The sequence below is a fragment of the Cydia splendana genome, chromosome 23 (assembly GCF_910591565.1).
Source record: "Cydia splendana chromosome 23, ilCydSple1.2, whole genome shotgun sequence".
In the NCBI taxonomy this organism is placed as follows: Eukaryota; Metazoa; Arthropoda; class Insecta; order Lepidoptera; family Tortricidae; genus Cydia; species Cydia splendana.
In genome coordinates, this window is record NC_085982.1 from 12,727,478 (window position 1) to 12,749,018 (window position 21,541).

Consider the following 21,541-nt stretch of genomic DNA (forward strand, 5'->3'; position numbering starts at 1 on the left):
TTTGGTATTAATAAAAGGTAATAGAGTAGATATTTGCTGAGAGGGTCGAATGGATTTACCCGAGTTTGAAGTTAAGCGACACAGTTGTTCAAAACGAACTTACAGAATGTTAAGTTGCATCTGCCGCCTCAGTAAGGCGTTCTTTTTATTCACGAGATTGAACCACTGCGACATCAGTCTGTCCTCCTCCTACAAAAAATACATAGCAATATATTAATAAATCTAATCGTTGACACATTTATAGTTTAAATACTTAAAAAAATACCAAATGAAAACGCAAATCTAAAAAAAAAAATTTATACAATTCGGGCCTTGAACCTTACATACCAATTATGCAGTGAAATAGGTAGATTAGATTAGATTCATTTATTTCTTGTTGTAAATATACATTAAATTTCACACGTCAAAATAGAATGCATTTCACAAAAAGATTATTAATAGAAACAAAACAAATTCGCTTGTCTTAAAATATTCTTGAGTACATACAATATATTTTTTTTTTAAAACTAAAAATATATTGAATGTATTTAAGCTACATAAACAGTACATTATTGTCTAAGCAGGGAAGTAGGCAATTCCTGGTCATTATTAGTTTTAAATGGACGAGTTTGCGAGCAAGTAAACGATAGAATAGGTTAAGGATGGGATACCGGGTCTAAATGAGGGCGAAGGCAGGGCATGACGAGGAGTTTCCACTTGCGCTGAAAGGATATCAGGGATTCAGGAAAGGACATGTTGCTGAGCTGTTTTATCATATTTGTGTACAAAGCTACATGGTTTCATGACTGAACAAATAAAATGTACAGTCACCTGCAATAATATGTTACTCTTCGAAGGCCGCAAAAATATGTGACACGCTCTTATGGCTCTACAAATAAGATCGTGTCAGATATTTTTGTGGCCTTTAGTTGTGTAACATATTAATGCAGGTGACTGTACCATCTTGTATAAACTAAGAAAGCAATAAACACACTGATTACTGAAGCATTTTTTGAAGAAAAAGTGACCAAGGCCTCCAGTGCCCCAGGCTGGAATCGAACGCCATTCGGCCACCGAGCCAATTATATTATGCCGCTGTTGCCCGGTGGCCGAATAGCACAGGCACCTGCCTCGATAGCATAGGACGCTGGTTCGATTCCAGCCTGGGGCACTAGAGGCCTTGGTCACTTTTTCTTAGTATATGTTATTTATTTTGGTTTATAATCTATATAGTAGTGTTTCTACTTGAAATAAAAACTAATTAAATTATTTTCTGAAAATAATTTAAATTGTTCTAATAGCATTTATTATCTCTTTAGATTTTAGGTTTTTTAGTTAATTAGAAATATTAAACTTAACAACAAAACTGGAGTGTACATATTAGTATGAATTATTGGCTCTAGACCGGCGGTCGGCAACCTGCGGCCCGCGGGCCGCATGCGGCTCGTGAAACTGTCACTTGCGGCCTGCGAGCCTCTCTGGCTAATATGTAATATTGAGAAACGACAATGTCTGATAAAGTCATAAATATTAACAAAGTGCGGCCCGCGTCAACTTACTCATCGTTAACTACGCTACTGAATCTACGCAAAAAAGGTTGCCGACCGCTGCTCTAGACAATAAGAACAAAGTTGTAATGACCCATGAAACCCCCAACCCCAAAATAGGTATGCAAATTTTAAAAAAAGTACCGAAAAATAGGAAAATGCTCATACCTCTGTATTATCTGCGCTCTGCATCACACATCGTAGTTGTTTCTCCAAAGCTGCTGCTCTCTCGTCGATAGCGCTTTGTTCTCTTTCTAACGCTTCTAACTCACTCTGAATGTAAGAACCCGTTTCTCTGCCCTGTATAACAAAAATACAAAATTAGAGCTAAGTTTTCAATTTAGTTCTATAGAGACAAATTGATTAAATCACCGAGTCCCATAAATTCTAATAAATAATGAAAACAAGAAACAATCGCACGATTCGCACGTTTTCTAATTTTCTAACTTTCTTCATCTGCTTGCCACTCGCCATTATTTTTGCTCAGATCCCCCGGTTGGGAATAAAATGTACCTACGACGAATAAAGTCAAGAAAGGGTTGTCCTGTTTATGAATTCGCGGAACCAATTCAGGTGCTTCCTGGGACCACTAGGTAAGAACCACAACTTCTTCTTCTTCTTCTTCCTGGCATTTTGCCATAGCTCATTGGAGCCTGGGGTCCGCTTGACAACTAATCCCATGATTTGACGTAGGCACTAGTTTTTACGAAAGCGACTGCCATCTGACCTCCCAACCCAGAGGGGAAACTAGGCCTTATTGGGATTAGTCCGATTTCCTCACGATGTTTTCCTTCACCGAAAAGCAACTGGTAAATATCAAATGATATTTCGTACATAAGTTCCGAAAAACTCATTGGTACGAGCCGGGGTTTGAACCCGCGACCTCCGAATTGAAAGTCGCACGCTCTTACCGCTAGGCCACCAATGCTTTAAGAACAGGTAAGAACCACAACATTAAAGTAATTTAAGATAGAAGGAAAACATTGGATACCGACCTCTTCAGCATTCGCATTATCAAGTAGCGCCGCGAGCGGCAGCGGCGACCGACCTCGTGATCCCACGGAGCCCTCTGAGAATAAACATGTATGGATTACTAAAACGCTTCCGTTTGTAATTTGTACTATCATAGACAAAGGAATACGAAAACGCGTAAATTGTTAATGATATCTGTTAAATTGTATATTTAACAGCGCCATCTATCTCACCTCTTACATACTTTTTAATAATGATCTACATAAACGTAAGTACCTACCTACTTAGTTCCCTACAAAGTGCATAGGTGGTGCTGTTATTAGTTTTAATTATTTTAGGCTAGTTAATTTGTGATGTACTCTTACACTTTCCAAATAGACACGATAAGAAGCACACGCTGTTTTCTCTCCGATTCCCTCAAGATCCTCCGACCTCCGCCCACGTGCCATCAATATCTAACCCATATATGCCCATTGGGTCGTTTTCGACCCACTGAATAATACTCGCTCTTACTAATTAAAATTAGTAGGAGAATGAGCCTGTAACCTCAAGGAGTACAGAGCTAAACTTATATAGACCGGGATGTAAACCGTGATTACCTTTTGTATTGTTTTTTGTAACTGCGTCGAAATATCGGGAGCTCGAAAACGATACAAAAGGTAATCACGGTTCATATTCCGGTCGATATAAGTCTAGTGAAACTAACCGTGAATCATTCAAAACTGTGCAGCGCTAAAACCAGTCTTGGGCATGTATGGGCTAAAGTAGATGTACATTATGTAAAATGATGTTTATTCCTTCAAGAACTCTCAAACTTAAAATATAAAAGCATTGACGAATATATATTGAACGTGCTTTAAATATGAATTAAATTACTCTTTGATTTACTTGCTGCTATTTAAAGTTCAAATTGGAAGCTTAGAAACCGATTCGTATTTTTGCTCTCCGCTAACCCATCGAACACTACTCGTAATTTTGTATGCGTCGTATTGGCTGTGCGAACGGCGTGGTGTGTGAACAAATAACGATAATCTCGCTCGATTGTGTACAGTCACCTGCAATAATATGTTACACAACGAAGGCCGCAAAAATATCTGACACGATCTTATTTGTAGAGCTATAAGAGCGTGTCATATATTTTTGCGGCCGTCGAAGAGTAACATATTATTGCAGGTGACTGTACCACAGTAATTTTGTTTCTCCCCGACTGTATATTCTCATTAGAAGCTGTTTCTTTGTGTGTTAGTGCAGACGAATTTATGTTTCCATTTATCTCCAAAACATGTAATCAAAATCGAAAGGCCGATTGTGTCGCGGTTCGGTAAAGTAAGTAAGATTAACTCACAAGATGGTCGATATATATTTTATTTTATTTTAACTTATCAATTAAACATACCTGAGCGATCCGGACTAGCGCTCTTTCTAGAGCCGGGACTGGAGTGTGAACTTTGAGACAGCATGGCTTCTAGTTGCTCCACGCCGCCAACTGACCCATTACCATTGAACATTAGTAAATCTATTGGAGTGTAAAAAGAAAACAAAATGAAAATTAACAAATCAAAAAACTAAATTAAAACACTAAAAACAGAGAAATGAATCAATGTTAATGAACTAATAAAAACATAGGAGACAATTGATTAAAATTAACATTGTAAATATAATAGCATTATTAAATGTACAACTGTAAATTAATAAATAATTGCTACTGCAAATACTATGTTGTTACATTTTTATAACAGAATTTCCAAAAAAATTATTATCTATTTGATTGATGTTGTTTTTTGTGATCATGGTTATTTGTGAACAGATTTCTAACTTATTTTACATTAAAAAGGTTTCCTTAACTTGCCTTAAGCGATTTGACAACAATCCAAATAATATTACAGTGAAATTTGATCTAATGTTGAAGCAAATTAAATTAAAATTGATTATGGAAAAAGACCCGTTTAAATTGCACTTCTTCGTAAAATCGGTCGGTTTCAAAAATCCGAATTATTTTATGGAACAGTCAGCAGCAGAAGTTGCTAAGCGGGCCAGGTGATCAAAATGATCTTGACGCGGCTTTATTGTTAAAAGAATAAGAACGTGTCAAGATAATTTTCAACATCTCGTCCGCTTAGCAACTTCTGTTGCTGACTGAACAAGAGAATTCTATTTTTATAGACTCAATTCGCGAATTAGTTTTAATTACAGCTATACATTTTAGTGAAAACTTTGTTGGTGGACTAACCTGCAGCGATTTCATCCATGACGGACTGCTTGCTGATGATCTCCACCGTGCCCCGCGGTGACCGAACAGAGCCGGTTGGTGATGTTGGACTACAAAATATAACAACTTTAGACCATTGCAAATACAGGTCCAACGCATTGGACCGGCAATCCAAGGATGTGGGTTCGAGTCCCACGTTGGCCAGAGTCTGTATTTACAATTTATAGATTGTAATAATGTGGTACGTCCCACCAATAAAAGTGACTTTAGACCTATTACAGGCTCTTAAATCCCGATGTCCTATTAAAAGGACAAATTGAAGTAGAAATGTTGAACTGTTTGTGAAGATGATAATTGATATGTTACCTCCTTTACAATCTTTACATACCTACTCGTTTGATTAGATGATTTTTGATAGTGGCCTAGCAATGTTGTTTACATGTCTTTTGTCAGTTGACTTGATATGATAAAATTATAAGAAGTATTGTTATGAGTTATGAATTTACATAAGCTTTTAATTTACGTATAATTAATATTACGTATACATGAAGAAGTTTCTTGTAATACAGTGAAACAAACTACTGTTATGGAATTTAACAAGGTTCAAAACTGCAAAAAATATTTATGAGAGACAGCGAAAAGACCATTATTTGTAAAAAAAAAAACGTTACAAAAAAGGCTTTTTAGTTTTTCTCTCTATTAAAAAGAAGACTAACTAATTTCACACGAATAAACAAGTATTAAACAACAAATAAAAATCAGTAAATTCTTCATAGCATGAAACCTATACAGATAGACCAAATAAAGTCCTTTCCAAAGTTCCTAAGGATACAACTTTTCTTTACTTTACATACCTAACAATACCAGCTCTCGCGTTGGCTATCAGCTTTCTCGCTCGCTCTCGTAGCATTTGTTGTCTCTCCTCTTCTGTCATTGGCTATAGGAATATAAAACAAAATTAATTCCATATCCTAGAAATTATGGAACGTAAAAATGAACACCTTTTATTCGAAAATTATTTTTACAGTACATATGGTCCTATTTTCCCGCACTAGTGCGTAAAATAGCACTTTTCGTGCGATGTCAAAAGTTTAAAGGGCCATATGTACTGTACAACATTGTACGATACACGTGCGAATAGGTAATTCGCAACTCGTGTCGATTTAAAACACTCCCTTCGGTCGTGTTTTAATTTATCGCCACTCGTTTCGAATTTCCTCTTTTCCGCACTTGTATCGTAAATAACTATTTTGAAGTTACGTAAACAGAAATATTCTCACACAGACTTTTTGCTTGAAACCCTAAAGAAATGCAAACGTATATTGAAAACATACCTTTGTTGGACTCAAATCTCCATTCCTAATCCCATTAACTTGTTCCTTTTCATCTCTCTCCTTCAACTCCTGTCGTTTCTTCTCTTTCGCTCTCGCCTCTCTCTTCGTAGCCTCAAGCAGCTGTCTCGCTCGCTCTTTAAGCTCATCGTGACGCGACAACAATTGCTATAGCCAATCGCGTTAAAGCGTATCAAGTTTTCAATGGGAGCGAGGGATTAGACGGACCAATCACAGCGTCGCATTTTGGACCAATCAGAGCACCGCATTTCGTCCAATAACAAGCGTAGCACACATGTATAAAGCGATGTCGATGAGTGATATGTGGATGGAAAAAATAAGTATATTTTTAGTCTAATGCGCGATAAAACTTCAAAATAAGCAGAAAATGTAAGTGATGAAGTCAATTTTTGAATGATCTTTTCTTGTAATCCAAAAGCAAGTAAACAAAAGACAAAAAATACAGTCAGCATAGAATCAAACTGAAATTCAAAGCAAAACAATATTTTATTCTAAATATCTAGTAGTAGTTCCTATTTGATTCTAAATATAAAAAAACGCCTACCTATTATAAAAAAACTTAGAAATTTTGGGCTTTATAAATGTTTTTTTTTAAAATAAATGCTGACTGTGTTCCCCGAACAGTTACAAATACAATAAAACCCCACATAGTCTGTTTTTTTTTAAATATCAGAGACCGAGTCCATCTAAGCAAACTTTGCACCGAACAGAATTAAGGTGTAAGAGTGTCATTATAAACGTCATATTTTCATAGAAATTTGACATTTATTATGACATCTCCACACTTTGTATTTAAAAATGGCATGCAGAGTTAGCTAAGTCCGACTTGACTGGTTAAAAAAAAACAGACACATCTTCATAAAGTAAGAACGCTAAGCACAAAGAATTCCGTACATTGAGCCGCCGTTTCTTATCTCTATCGCACGAGTATATTGCTGTCCCGCCGATGATGCCGGCGTCAATGCCACTGTGCGAGCAAGACAGCGATATATGCGATGCTATAGCCTCCTAAGGCTATACATTCTATACAAATAAAAACACAAAATATGCTACTGAAGTTTGAACGTATAGTGCCGACAATAGAGTTGACTTGGATTTGTTTGAAAATCTAGCGAAACAAAAGAAATGCAACTCTGTTCCAATTGAATATGGTTTAAATTTAATCGAACTGAAGTACTATAGGTAGGACCTTGATCCTTAGGAGGATAGATATAGGAAATGGCGGGTGAATGTAGGAAATTCTTCGTACTTTAGAGTCTTTAGAACATTTTATTTAAAGTTGTTCCCTACACTTTTTTTCAAATTTGGGATTTTTATGCCATTTCTGAGTAGAAATAACATAAAATTTTACTAATAAAAAAAAATGTAGGGGAAAACTTTAAATAAAATGGCCCCTTTACACATTTGTAGAATGCCCCATAAAGCATGGAACGCGTATAAGCCACAACATACAACCATGAGTGCACTCACCGGCGTGGGTTTGGGCAGATCTGGCGTGGTCTCCTTTACGAGTGGCTTCTCTGTTTCTGGCTTCTCTGTGATCTGTAGCGGGTCCGTTGTTGCGGGTTCTATTTTTGGTTTTTCTGGGGTTTCTGAAAAAAATGGGCGTAGAAACATATAGCATATATAAATGGAGCGCTAAATAATCGTAATTTAAATATTTTTCATTGGAAAAAAGCCACGTATAAAGTTTGCTTTTAGTAAAATCAATAAAACAAAAAAAATTGCCATTTTGGTTATGGATTTGATCTGTCAGTTCTTAGTTTGCCACAAGACGGGTGCGTTGCTCCATCGACTGAATAGATTTACTCATAGTCTAATAAAACATGGTCTTCACTTCCCAGAGTGACACAAGCCTACGTCACAATAACATTGTCACTTTATATAGCGCTATCGCATATTATCATATAACGCTGTCGCATGATGACGTAGGCTCGTGTCAGTCACGTGACCACGAAAAGACGGGAAGAGAGTACCAGGCGGAGTATATTATTATACCATGGACTTATCCCAATCATTGACACGGAAAAGTACTAGTCATGGGCACTTTTTTTTGTAGAAGACTTACCACATAAGTTTGTAAATGTGACCTATCGGTATTGTAGCGACAGTATTATAGGTATCACGAGGTCTATTATAGGCTCCTTTTAATATAAAGACCTTTTTCTGCAATAAATCCTCCTTTCTTAAAACTTCCCATTACCAACTTACCACCACCAGGGGTAGACGAGTTCTCGAGGGGAGACCGCGCATCGGCAAACGTAGCGTAGGACGCCCTCAGACTAGATGGAGCGCTGACCTTCGCAAGGCGGCTGGCAAGAGCCGGATCAGAGTTGCCGCAAATCGCGCTCAATGACGTGCAATAGGAGAGGCCTATGTCCAGCAGGGGACGAGAGTAGGCTGATGATGATGATGATGAAATCTTACCATCAGGAAGCCTGGTGAAGGTATTGATAGTGAGCGTAGCGGTGGCGGGTGCGGGCTCGTCGGCCCCCCCCTCCTCCTCGTCGTCGGAGCCGAAGGGGTCGGTGAGCTCCTTGCGCGTCATGAGGCGCGGCCGCGGCGCGGGGGACGCGACACCCGGCAAGGGCTGCTAACGGAAATTAAACTGTTCAAACTATTTTGAAAAAAAAAATCGAAGTAGCTTTTGTAATAACGTCGGAGTTTGAGAGAACGTAGCGTCGGTCTTTAAACTATAACCTTTACTTTCGGTCTGCGAAAAATCAGCGATACCTAGAGCAAGTAGGCCTGTATATGGCCCTCGAGTCAATCGATTTGGAGATCCATGTTATATTCTCCAAACTAAACATAATAATAGCTTGCGAGTTTTAAAAACAATGCAATTGTTGATTATGTATATTGTTTTAAGTTTCATATGATTTGTAGTAAAAAACAATACAAAAAAAACAACGGGTTGCACTCCGGGAGTACCGACAGAAGTGAAAACTCAATGACCAGTCCAAAATGTCTGCAGCACTATGTATAATTGACCCATCCTCCTTTCTATTGAAAAACTTTAGTTCCGAAATTGCTGGTCAGTGAGCTTGTTTAAATTCGAAATTCAAATTTGTAGCGTTGATTGTCTAAAATTCGAATAGAAATTGTAAAGTTACCTTGCAGACCTCGCATCTAAATATATTTGGTCATGATATTTTGAGTTTTATTCACCAGTACCAGAGTTCACTTTTATTAGCGATTTCATCAAGATGTAGCTTTATTGAATTATATTTGAGTGATATAAAGTTAGAATGTAACTGTGAAATCCTCGTATTTCAACCCGTACAAGATTAGAACCTTTTTCATGTAATGTCATTGAGTCTTTCTTTATTGATTTAAATGCCATCTAAATGAGTGGCCATCTAAACCTTACGCTCACGTGATCGCGTTACGCTGTCTCGAGTTTATCATTTTTTCCCCACCTCAAAAAGTGCCCAGCGCCCATTACCTTATCGGGCGTGTATCGTTCTTGTGAATGACGCGATGGGACCGATACTTGAGAATCTTGTGAAACTTGCGACCTGAAAATAATTACAATAACTTGATTTACTTATCTATACAAGTAATTTAAACTATTTATTTCATAATAAACTATCTCCAGTGAGTAAACCAGTGGTAAGGTGGTGGTACTAGTACTCGACATGCTAATGCCCAATAGATGACACCCTGCTGCTTTCAAAATGACATGTACTGGGACCGCGTCGAGCACAAGTACCACCATCTTATAGTTTTTTAGTTTATAAATGTATAGCCAGAAATAAAATAAAATCTTACCCAGGCCTCGGTCGGTTCTCCATGTTCTTCGATCTTCTCGTACTAATTTCTCTACTGAACAGATCCCGAGGTAACGAACCGTCCGTATCATGGCGACCGACTAGATATGATGACTCTGTCTCATCGTTTCCTGTCAATAAATATTTCATAAGTATTTAAGTTTTCGTCCAATACGCTTAACCTCGTAAGACCCAGCATATAAAGTTTTCATATTTTTAATTTGATCCTTATACTATAAGTAAATTGGAACTAATTTCGTTTGTTTTAAAAAGCAATGAAACAAAAGAAATGCTACTTTATTTGGTTCACGAAAGGTTCAAATGAGATTGCACGATTATGTACATTGTAATGGACATTAATTTAGTCTCAGGAGGCTAAAATTTCGACACAAGCTACGCGGTAAGATGATTTTGAGAGAGTTAATTTCGATAATAACTAATATCTAATTAATCAGAAGCACATCATTAACGCTACTGCAACGTATCTTGTTTACTGTTGCTACAATATAGAAAGTGCTTGTAGTTAAGCATGGTATAATAATATACTCCGCCTGGTACTCTATTCCGAGATTCGCGAATGACCTAACTGACACAGGCCTACGTCATCATGCTGTTTACAGGTTCTCAAACTTTAAAATGTGGGAGAATTTTAACTAACGGTGAAAATGATTTTAACGGCATTAATTTTAAGTTATTCATGTAGAAACATAGTAAAATAAAACAAATCTAATGTATTAAATTAAACTTTATTTATCTATACAAGACAAACGTTTGAAAAACTAATTCACAGTTACACATTAATTACCAAGCTTACGACGTGAAAAGTTTGGAAAACACTGCGACTGCTGACACTGAGCGAGAAGGAAATAACAATTAACACGCGTTCGACAAGGATGACGGTCAGGGCATGAAGTTATCTAGATCCGAATTGTCAAATGTGACAGCGCTATCCTGTGTTGCCAGTAGTGTAAACAGAATTACCCGAACGTCTGAAAATTCTTTCGTGAATCGGAAGACATTGCTAACGAATAATTAAAAATGACGTGTTATTGTAAAATTTAAGATAAAATACATATAAATGAAAATTATAAAATTATAAAGAAATATTTTAACTTATTAACCATAGGTATAATGTACCCATGTAACATGTTATGTTGAAATAAAGTGGCAATGTTATTGTGACGTAGGCCTGTGTCACTCTGGGAATAGAAGACCATGTTGTATTAGACCATGGTAGTTAAGTAGATAGGTATTAACAAATTTCAAAATTACCCCACCTTTGTAGTTACCCCAATGAACCTAGCACATGAGCCCAAACTCGATTTAAGTAATAGATACTGAAGAGTTCCAATACCCTCTCTCAATCATCAGATCAGGGGCCGATTGCATAACAAACTACAACTAATATTACAAGCGGAACTCCTTATTTAATAAGTGAAATTAGAAAAGGAGTTCCGCTTGTAATATTAGTTGTAGTTTGTTATGCAATCGGCCCCAGTTCAATGGTAGTCGATACTAATTACTTTAGTGATCCAAGCTCTTTTTTTAGGGCTCGCCTCATCTCTTGACGCCTAAAAGGCTAAAAGCCTATTTTACTAATGAAATAAAAAAGGCTTTTAGCCTTTTAGGCGTCAAGAAATGAGGCGAGCCCTAAAAAAAATTCACAGATTTCGTGCCTCACACGACTATCGAGCACATTGGAAATGAATCTACGGAATTCGAAAAAATATTGTCGCTGAGCGACGAGAAAGCCTGGATAAGGAAAAAGTTACAAAATAAAACTACAACGTTGAATGATAATTATTTTATTCTTAGACTAACACAAGTATCCTGGACATAACGCATGTGAACAAACAAATTGCAAAATTTCCACACGCGTATCCAAGTTTGAATAATTGTCGCCGTGTTGCATAAGTATAGGTACATATTTAATTTTTCGATGAATAAGCAGGATATATTAATGTTCAAAGTACAAGAAAATTATTACACGGCAAATCCGTAGTCAACTCGAGAAGTGGTGATCGGCAGCGGCCCATTTGCTGCAAGATATGAAATTTTCTTGACAGCAGTTTGACGCGACGAGAGATGACCATAACAGCGTTTGTCTATGTTGCACCAAACCTGAGTTCCAATAGGTACTACCAGAGTTCAGCATCAGCTATCTTGGGTAATGCTCATCATGACGAATCGGGTGTCCAAAACAGCGTGTGCCTATGTTGCACCAAACCTGAGTTCCGCTAGGTACAACCAGGGTTCAGCATCAGCTCTATCTTGGGTACTACTCTCCTAAGTGCTCATCAAGACGAGTCGGATGACCAAAACAGCGTGTGCGTATGTTGCAACAAACCTGAGTTCCTTTAGGTACAGCCAGGGTTCAGCATCAGCTCTATCTTGGGTACTACTCTCCTAAGTGCTCATCGAGACGAGTCCGATGACCAAAACAGCGTGTGTTTATGTTGTATTAAACCCGAGCTCCACTAGGTACTGCCAGGGTTCAGCATCAGCTATCTGCTAGCAGCCGCCAGCAACATGCTGAGGTGAGACCATTTCGTGGCACTTTTTCTTTTTATGTTTCTCTGTATAAGTTTTTATTTTGTGTTTCTCCCTCTCCCTCTCCCTCTCGCTCTCGCTCTCGCTCTCGCTCTCGCTCTCCCTCTCCCTCTCCCTCTCCCTCTCCCTCTCCCTCTCCCTCTCCCTCTATCTCTATTTCCACCACCACAAGAATGCATAGATTGTCGAATAGTGCGTTATCTACGCCCGTCTCAAACAGGATAGATAGAGTTAGACCAAGAAAAATCTGCAGCGATTTTGAAAGCCCACGCAGTGCAAGTGTTATTCTGCCGTCATAATCCCGATAATTCACAACAAACACCGATAACGAACTCTGCGAAACATGAAGTCATAAATGTCCTGTGAAAAATGTCGTTCTGACTTTTTGACTATTTTAAGGTTAGGCTACAGGGCAAACCCTTAACCCGATCGTCTTTGTTTTAGGCTCAAATTGTAGGTGACTAAATTGTCCAGAGCCGTTTTTCTCAAATTTTTGATATCATTCTTCGTTTCCAAATTATCGAGCACCAAAATCAAAAATTCGGAAAAAATTGAATTTTATTTTCATTATTTCGACCATAACTTTTTTTGTTTTTGACTTTCTCGAATAATTATTTTTGCACCTTACAGCTCTCGTGATTATGCGTCTTTTGAGCCTATTTTTTAATATCATATCTTCACAACTTTCCGAGATATAAGGGGATCGCACTTTTTCGTGAAATCGGACCGTATACTGGAGCGAACGAAAAGACATTTCCAATGTCAAAAGGCTCACAGGGCTCGAGTCTTTTGGATCACTAATACTAATTTATTTGTATTCTCACTCATCTTTGTATACGTATACTTGTAAAGCATATTTATATGACAATTATAAGTTGTTTAAAATACGTGTATAATTTTATTACATTTAGTTTTTTTCGTAACATGTGAAATACATAAAAGATTGTTAAAATAAGTAGCACATTTTTTTCTTATTTCTACGTGTATATGTACTATATGTAGCCAATATTTATATGATGGATCCTTCTTACCTAATTGTTCTACTTGTAATTCGTTGCCAGTGAAATGCGCCCGAAGTTGGAAGAGGTATGTCATTATCTAAAAAAAAACAATGGATGACGGAAAAAAAACAACTTGGTCAATTTACTATCAACAAATCGGGAAATATAATTTAAGTATTTGGGATACAAATAAGGTTTAGCCTGCAAGTATTAAAATTGTATGCATTTTTCAAGACAAATTAGATAATCCATAGGTGTCTTATATGATCAATGTGTGTGTGCGGATTCAACGTAAATGTGTCGACTCCACGTTAATGTTTGAGTCCAAACTGTGAATGTGTGTGCTTACCGCTAGCCTATCAGGTTTGCTTTTGCACACGTCAGCCGCTGTCAAAACTTGCGAGATTCCGAGCGTAGCGCTGGCTTCTAAAGCTACTCGAAGATTTTGTTCGGGTTCGTCAGGTTGTAGGCCAGAGAAGTCACTACAAATGGAGAATTAACTGTTGATATATAGCTTAGTAATTATTCGTATATAAAAACTACATAGATGATACAGGGACTACTGAATCATAAACATTTTCTTCCTTTAACAGAAAAACGTAGCGTACTTGGTTCCCCACATAACGGTGCCGTAATCAAATCAGGAGTACACATATGCATTATAATATACGGTAATGATTCAAGTATCTAGTGACGAATGCTAAATGCTGTAAAACATTAAGGTGGATGTCTAGGGATGGGATGCCAATTATCAGCCAAAAGATGGCGTCAGTGTGCACGAATTGTGGATTTTCACCGTTTCTCCCAAAATATAAACAGTTTCATAAGATGTGTTGATATTGGCGAAAACAATAAAAAATATTACGTCCAAATCGAAACATGTTATACTCAACAGTGTCTAATCTAAATAATCAGAGAATAAAACTGCAAAATATTGCAATATCTTGCATTCACGCACACTCACATACCTAAAGTCAGTGTCTAATGTCAGTAGATTTGTAATGTTACAGTAAAGTAACCTAGAGGGCGCAGTGCAGCGCATGAATATTTTTAGGAAGAACAATTGAGAATTTAAATTCTTATTTGAGACATTGACAAGTAACTTAGAACCAACTGATACGTATTTTCAGACGTTGATTGTCATGTGCTTGTGGCACCCACAACATCTGTTTTGAATAAATTTTAGCTAGAGTATCAATGAATCTGGGTTCAAATCCCGACAGTGCTTAATTTTTTTTTTTTAAGTTTTATAGATTATATGTTTTTATTCTTATTATCAATTGAAAATGACGCAAATTATTTTACCTAAAATTACAATAGCGCTTTTAATGTTAGCTTAGTAGAGTCGCCATCAGATATATCGGGGCGGATAAGGCGCTCACAAATATCTGAACACGCCTCTATTGTCAAGGCGTTAGAGTGCGTGTTCAGATATTTTTGAGCACCTCGGACCCTCCGATATATCTGATGGCGACTGTACTAACACTACTAAGTAAGCTGGCGTGTGAGTCACATTTCTGGGGAAGTAATGAGAAACAGAAAAAAACAGAATAGTGTTCTTTAAACACAATATAATATTGTGATTATGATGGGATGCGAACTTATTTGCCTATACAGGGTGATTCAGGAGACGTGAGCAGGACTAACACTGCGCATTTCGTAAATTATAAGCAACTGTTTCGTATGAGTATTAGTGAGGTTAACGTTAATTTTCTAGTCGTGTTGAAAAAAAAAAGTTATTAATTTATTTACGACATGCATGGTCACCTTAAAATTAAAATAATAAACTATCGATATTCTGTGTCAAATTGAATGTCATCACGGTCTGGTTACTTTTGAAAACTCGTATCTCACTCAAGTTTGACAGTTTATTTTCTTCGTAATCAAAATGCTGTCATTACGGTCAAGACTTTAAAGAGGTTTTATGTTTATTAATTAGGTCTTGTAGGGTAACCATGATTGCAGAGAATTAAATTTGTCCTCACTAAAAAGTTAAAAAATAGGAAAAAGTGTGGTTGTTTCACCTAAATACGACGGTGATCGATCAATTATCAGTTACTGAGTGTGCAGGATTAGTCCTGCTCACGTCTCATGAATCATCCTGTATATGGTTGCACATAGAAGCGCTGATGGCCTAGCGGTAAGAGCGTGCGACTTTCAATCCGGAGGTCGCGGGTTCAATCCCCTCGTACCAATAAGTTTTTCGGAACTTATGTACGAAATAATAATTTGTATTTCGCTTAGATCCCCACGTTACAGGCTAAACCTAGTGTGGGGATCACTGTAGGTACTGCCCCTCTGTAATTCAAGTTGTCAAATAAATATACATATTTAGATTTTTTTGAATTTTAGTTTATGTTGTAGTTAGTGTTAGCTTTATGTAGTTTTTAATTTTAGTTTATATATTTTTTTGTTTATATTACATATTGTATTTCCTACTAAACTTTTCGTATCATTATCATCTGTTCTTCAATTAAAAATTTTTTTTTTTGAAATATCCATTGATTTGCCAGTCGCATAAGGTAATAAAAAGCAAAAAAAAAAAAGAAGTAAAAGAAATAAATAAAAAAAAAAATTCAGTCTTTGTTCGTGATTTGAACTCGGCAACGCTGTTCAACTTAGACTTATACTCAATAGCTAGAAGCCACTAGACCATTTGACCATAGTAGATCCGGGCGAAACATGCCTTCTTATTATATTTAAGTAACCCATTACTGTCAAAAATATCAAGTTTGAAATAGAATTTTTCATTGCCGACTTACCGACATCCGAACGTTGCGAGCATGTTGCCTTTTCAAACCATTTGGCAACGTCGCCCGGGGAATAACTAGAAATCTTCTAAAAATGTATGTCCTTTTTATTTTGATATTTAAATTTTTAAATTATTATGATTATAAATTTATGACGATTTTCTATGCTGCAAATTGATTAAATTATTGAGAGAAAAATGCTTGCAAAGAAAACAAGAAATATCCGTTTTCATTTCTCGTGCTCTGAAAGAGGGTCATTGTTATTCTAAAAGTTGTGCAGAAAATGATAAGTTTCTGCACTAGAGCATTTTTGATTCCAATTCCAAGTACGTTTTTTTTTTACGATAAGCAATTGAAATTTGGGTATAAATGGATTTTTCATATAATTTCCATTCTGATATTTGACTCCCCATTCCATAAATAACGATACTTTTGGCTAAATTGTTAATTGAAAGTATCCTAAAAAAATACTATAAAAACTATTTATACTTAGTCATGTTTTAAAAAAAGCACATGCATTTTACTTTCCTTGTATGCAAAGTGTTTAACTCGGATGAAAGGCATCATTTCTGCCGAGGTGATCATTGATGATTTCGGCAGAAATGATCCCTTGGTTAACAATCTACTATTGTTATGCGCAAGCAGAACATATAGAATCTTGTTTATTTACAAGAAGATGACATTTTGCTCCCAATATATATATTTTTGAGAAAAATATAGCTACTTTAGTTTAAAAATCATTGTAAGAATAAATATAGGCTTCCAGAGAACATTTATTTATATTTCTGCCGAGACGAAAACAGAATTCACAAGGCTTTTCGGTGGACGACCGTTACGCGAATGATTGTTTGGACTGACCTTTAATTCTATTAAATGTATAGTTATATAAATGTATTTTAATATATAATATAAGTTATATTACATCTGGGAATGAAATTATATCAGAAAAAGGAGACTCTTAAATGAGTATACTCATAACATGCTTTGTGCATTAAATGTATCTCCCTCTATTGAGTGAAGATAAAACAAAATACACAGGTAACCTGTGTTCCGGTTTTAAAATGCCATCTGTTACACCTTTGATAAATTAAAAATGATTGCTTGTCAAAGAAGTCGCCATGTTAGAATTACACCTATACTATAAGCATCACTCACACAAACAAGCAATGGGGCAAAATTTTACTAATTTTCAAAGGCTTTTTTCTTAAAAATATTAATCAATTTCTAGTATTTTGTTACTTTGGCGCAGTAAGAAATATATATACTGCCCAAACATTACGTATTCAAGTGAAGACACCCTACAGAATAGTAGTGAGTTAACAAGAAAGTTTGTATGAAATTCGAGCAAGTAGAACCACCTTAAGTAATGAGAATTAAATGTTCATATGTATTTATTTGACATAACACTTGTTTGACTTAAATTCAGGCAATCCAGTTAAGTTTTGAAGTAAGTAATGAATAGTAATAGCGCTACTTGAGATTATTACTTCATAATCATCAGTGATCGTTAATTTTCCATCAATTTTGGTGCAGCATAGTAAACATAAAGGATTTTCTTAATTTTTTTTCTAGGGAGAAGATTGGTTAAGGTTAATATTACTGTTATTAACCCTAATTATCTATTCCACCTAGAGTAGGGCATACAGGTGCTTTTAACTAACAATGCTGCACCAAAATTGCTGGAAAATTAACGATCACTGATAAACATAATACCCCATAAAGTACCCAAAATACTTATGCAATGTCGTTTATTGCTAGAAAAAACTAATATAATGATGTAATTACCAAGTGAAGGATCCATCCCGAGAAAGTTCTACGAGTAACAGGCCAATTCGAACGTACACCTGACATCAAACCGCCAGGATTAAGTGTGTTACAATGATACTGGAATCATATCAATTACCTGTCATTCGCGCGTGTACATTTCGCTCAGACTTGTCCGCACAAGTGTTAGTGCGAGACGCCAGCGCGAATAACAGCTAACTAATTCCATCATCATTCTAATATCGGTTTGATGTCAGATGTACGTTCGAATTGACCTGTAACTTACATGAGATCAGGCCGGAAGCGATGAATAATGGCGCAGAACGCAAGTCCGGACCGGAAGCTGGTGGTCAAGTTTGTCACCCGACACTGTTTGTATTCCGCTGTCACCGTCTGACACCATTCTAGTAAGTCTTGTACCTACAAAAATATAACAATTTAGTACGATAGTTGTTATTATAAAAGAACGAAGATACAACTTGAGTAACTTATCTCATTTAGGGCCACTTGCACCATCCCACTAACCCGGGGTTAACCGGTTAAACCTGGAGTTACCATGGTTACCACTACAATTTGACACTGGGTTAACGGTTTAACCAGTTAACTCCGGGTTAGTGAAATGATGCAAGTGGCGCTTAGTAATAATAATAGAGTTGCAGTTGCTTTATATACCCCAGATAACGGTGCCATACACAATTTACGAGTGAACATACGCATAGTATTTTGTTATAGTGTGAGCTAAAAAAGTTGAAAATTCGTTCGTATGCAAGATCAGTGATTTGAGATGTATATACCAATATTTTCATAATAAAGATTATGCTAAGTCTTAAGATATCTTACCGGAGTTTTATCCTTATCAATCCTCCCAATCTTCTCCTCGCCCGTCGGCGTTTTCTCATCATCCTTCTCATTATCATTCCTATCCAGCCCTATATTATTAAAATTGGACTTTAAATCCAACGGCTTAAGGTTCAATCTCGACACCATCTTCGGTTTGAAGATTACGCTTTTGAAACTTTCTTGAGGTGTGGTTGGTTTGGGAGTAGAAGTCATTTTAGGTTCGATTTTTAAACTTTTAGTGAAGAATTCGGGTTTTTTCAAGGTTTCTACTATTTTTAAGTCGTTGGTAGGGGTTTGATCGGTAAGGGAGGTGAAAGGGGAGGCTGGGGTGGCGGGGGCGGTGGGGGTGCGTTCGTCGAAGCGTAAGCTTTGGACGCTGTTGGGGGTGGCGGCGATATCGCTGTTGGTGAGACTTTGGGTCATCTCTTCCATTTGCTGACGGAGATCGGACATCTGTAAATAAAAACAGGGTTTCTGGTTTATTGAACACAATTCATACTTTTAGTAAATAAGGGCACCAAATCAATAAATTAGATTGATTAATGCAATAACTTAATTATCAGAATCAATGATTTGATATGAATTAAATTAGTTTCAATACTAGGATGTTATACGTCTAAAAAAACCGGACAAGTGCGAGTCGGACTCGCCCACCGAGGGTTCCGTACTTTTTAGTATTTGTTGTTATAGCGGCAATAGAAGTACATCATCTGTGAACATTTCAACTGTCTAGCTATCACGGTTCATGAGATACAGCCTGGTGACAGACAGACGGACAGATGGACAGACGGACAGTGAAGTCTTAGTAATAGGGTCCCGTTTTTGCCCTTTGGGTACGGAACCCTAAAACGGAAATCATAAAAAAAAACTATCCATACTGTTCTAGTATGCACATTTTTAATACTTGTCCACACCATATATTCTTTATCCACCGTTTTAAATCAATAATGGATGTAATTTAAAAATCAATCAATGTGAAAAAGAGTTACTACGTTATTTATAAATGCACTACAAGACTCAATTAGCTATTAAGCGTTTGTCTTAAAGGTCATTTTGACTTACGTATTTGTAAGGGATAAAACATAAGCTAATTGAGGCCTGTAATGTTTTATGAATAAGGGGGTTAAAAGTTAAAATGTACGTGTTGTACCTGTCTTGTGGAGTTGTCAGAAAGTGTGTAATCATCTTCGTCTAAATCTTCTAGCACCGCGATATCCGAATTGTTGTTGACAGAAAGAAGTGAAGCAAGAGATTGCATGTCCTCATCCCTGTAGAAAAGAAACATTAAAAAATATTACTTTTTTGAAATGACAGATACCCGAAATCGTGGCTTTGACAGAAAATAGTAGCGTACTTTGTTCCCCGTATAATGATGCCGTAGCTAAATCAAGCATATGCATACTCATAGTAAACAAGTAACGATAAAAAATCTATTCTCTATGGCTATCTCCGACGTCACGTACGAGAGAGTTGGAATTGATCAGAAAGAGACAACAATTATTTAAACTACTCAAGTAGCCTGTCCCTCCTACCGTACTCCCCACATAACGATGCCGTAATCAAATCAGGCGTACGCATAAGAATAGTAGTTGTTAAAATCTGGACTGAAATGTTTTAGATGACTAATATCTCTGTCTGTTCTTAATGTGTTAAAAAGAGAGAAAGACAACTAGAAATTGTCAAAAAGAGACAAAGAAATCACTCACGTAGCCTGTCCCTCCCGTAGCAGCACACAGTGTAACGTGAGATGCAATGATGCAGACTGGATCTTCTGTGTCGTCGGTTCTAGGGTTAGAACTAAGGCCCGTTGGGAAGGTTCTAGGGAGGCGTATTTCCGCATGTTGATGGCGCATACGGCGAGACGACGGCGCTTTCCTGTCGGGGAGACCTGGGGAAGAAAAACAGGATTGAGTGTATTACGGCCATAAATAAATTGAGACTTGCAGCAAGTTTTTTAGATAGATAACGATGACATTGAATGTTTTTCTATTTGCTGGTTTGTACGCTCTGTGAGTAACAAAAGAAATAATAGAAGTATATTTAGTCACCACCTAAGCCTGCTTCAGCCACGGTACGAATACTTGTGCCTCATACACATTTGATATTGGAAATGGGTTCCGTCTATTTGGCATAACTTCCGTGACCCGAAACGCATCTGGCATAACCTATTTGGCAGAAATATTTTTCGACGAATGTTAAATTTGCAGAAAGCTTCAGTTTGTATAATATGCAATAGCCCGAATGTTTCCAAGTCCCAATCTTAAATAGACTACTACTATCATGGCCGAATTTTGATACGAATAATTTTATTTTGCATTTGTTTAAATGTCCGAAATGTGATTTTCATAATCTGTTTAGCATAATAGGATTTAGGCGAATATTTACATCGAAGAAAACGTATTTAGATTCTTTCTATTTGGTATAACTTGTATGACCTAAAACCCATCTGTCATAAGCTACATTTGGCAGAATGTTTTTCGACGAATGTTAAAATTAAAGAAAGCGTCAGATTGTATAAAATCCAAGTCTAATTTATATTTAACAATGCATAAAAATCCTAAATATGTAACTGACTGACTCATTAACGCAGAGCCGTCACTAAAAGCTCTGCCTACGTTTATAATTCGTAAAAAAAAAACATTATTATTGTATTGTATTGTATACATATTTTTAGCTCATTTAAACAAACGAAAACAAACTGTTGCCAGAAAAGTGGGTTAGGTTAGGTTAAAACTGCGTCCCCCAAGAAAACGAACTTTTTTTTTTTTTTTTTTTTTTTTACTTTCGCATATGACTATATTTTTTTT

The 21,541-nt window shown here is 36.7% G+C and overlaps 1 protein-coding gene across 7 annotated transcripts in view; it reads right to left on the reverse strand.

The window, feature by feature from the left end:
* The window catches only part of LOC134801801 (EH domain-binding protein 1), a 33,568-nt gene that overhangs the window by 8,368 nt on the left and 3,659 nt on the right, over positions 1-21,541 (reverse strand). For 2 of the 7 annotated variants that reach the window (XM_063774403.1, XM_063774405.1), the window contains exons 4-21: positions 20,441-20,622; positions 19,885-20,002; positions 18,735-19,187; positions 18,181-18,314; positions 13,730-13,862; positions 13,411-13,477; positions 9,831-9,960; positions 9,505-9,577; positions 8,487-8,652; positions 7,530-7,651; positions 6,042-6,206; positions 5,562-5,644; positions 4,729-4,817; positions 3,895-4,014; positions 2,522-2,595; positions 1,695-1,826; positions 651-701; positions 104-189 (exon numbers count right to left, since the gene is read on the reverse strand). In XM_063774403.1, the coding sequence (XP_063630473.1) occupies positions 104-189; positions 651-701; positions 1,695-1,826; positions 2,522-2,595; positions 3,895-4,014; positions 4,729-4,817; positions 5,562-5,644; positions 6,042-6,206; positions 7,530-7,651; positions 8,487-8,652; positions 9,505-9,577; positions 9,831-9,960; positions 13,411-13,477; positions 13,730-13,862; positions 18,181-18,314; positions 18,735-19,187; positions 19,885-20,002; positions 20,441-20,622 (2,378 nt within the window). The remainder of the gene's footprint in view (positions 1-103; positions 190-650; positions 702-1,694; positions 1,827-2,521; positions 2,596-3,894; positions 4,015-4,728; positions 4,818-5,561; positions 5,645-6,041; positions 6,207-7,529; positions 7,652-8,486; positions 8,653-9,504; positions 9,578-9,830; positions 9,961-13,410; positions 13,478-13,729; positions 13,863-18,180; positions 18,315-18,734; positions 19,188-19,884; positions 20,003-20,440; positions 20,623-21,541) is intronic. The other 5 variants (XM_063774404.1, XM_063774406.1, XM_063774408.1 and 2 more) reach the window with 5 other exon arrangements.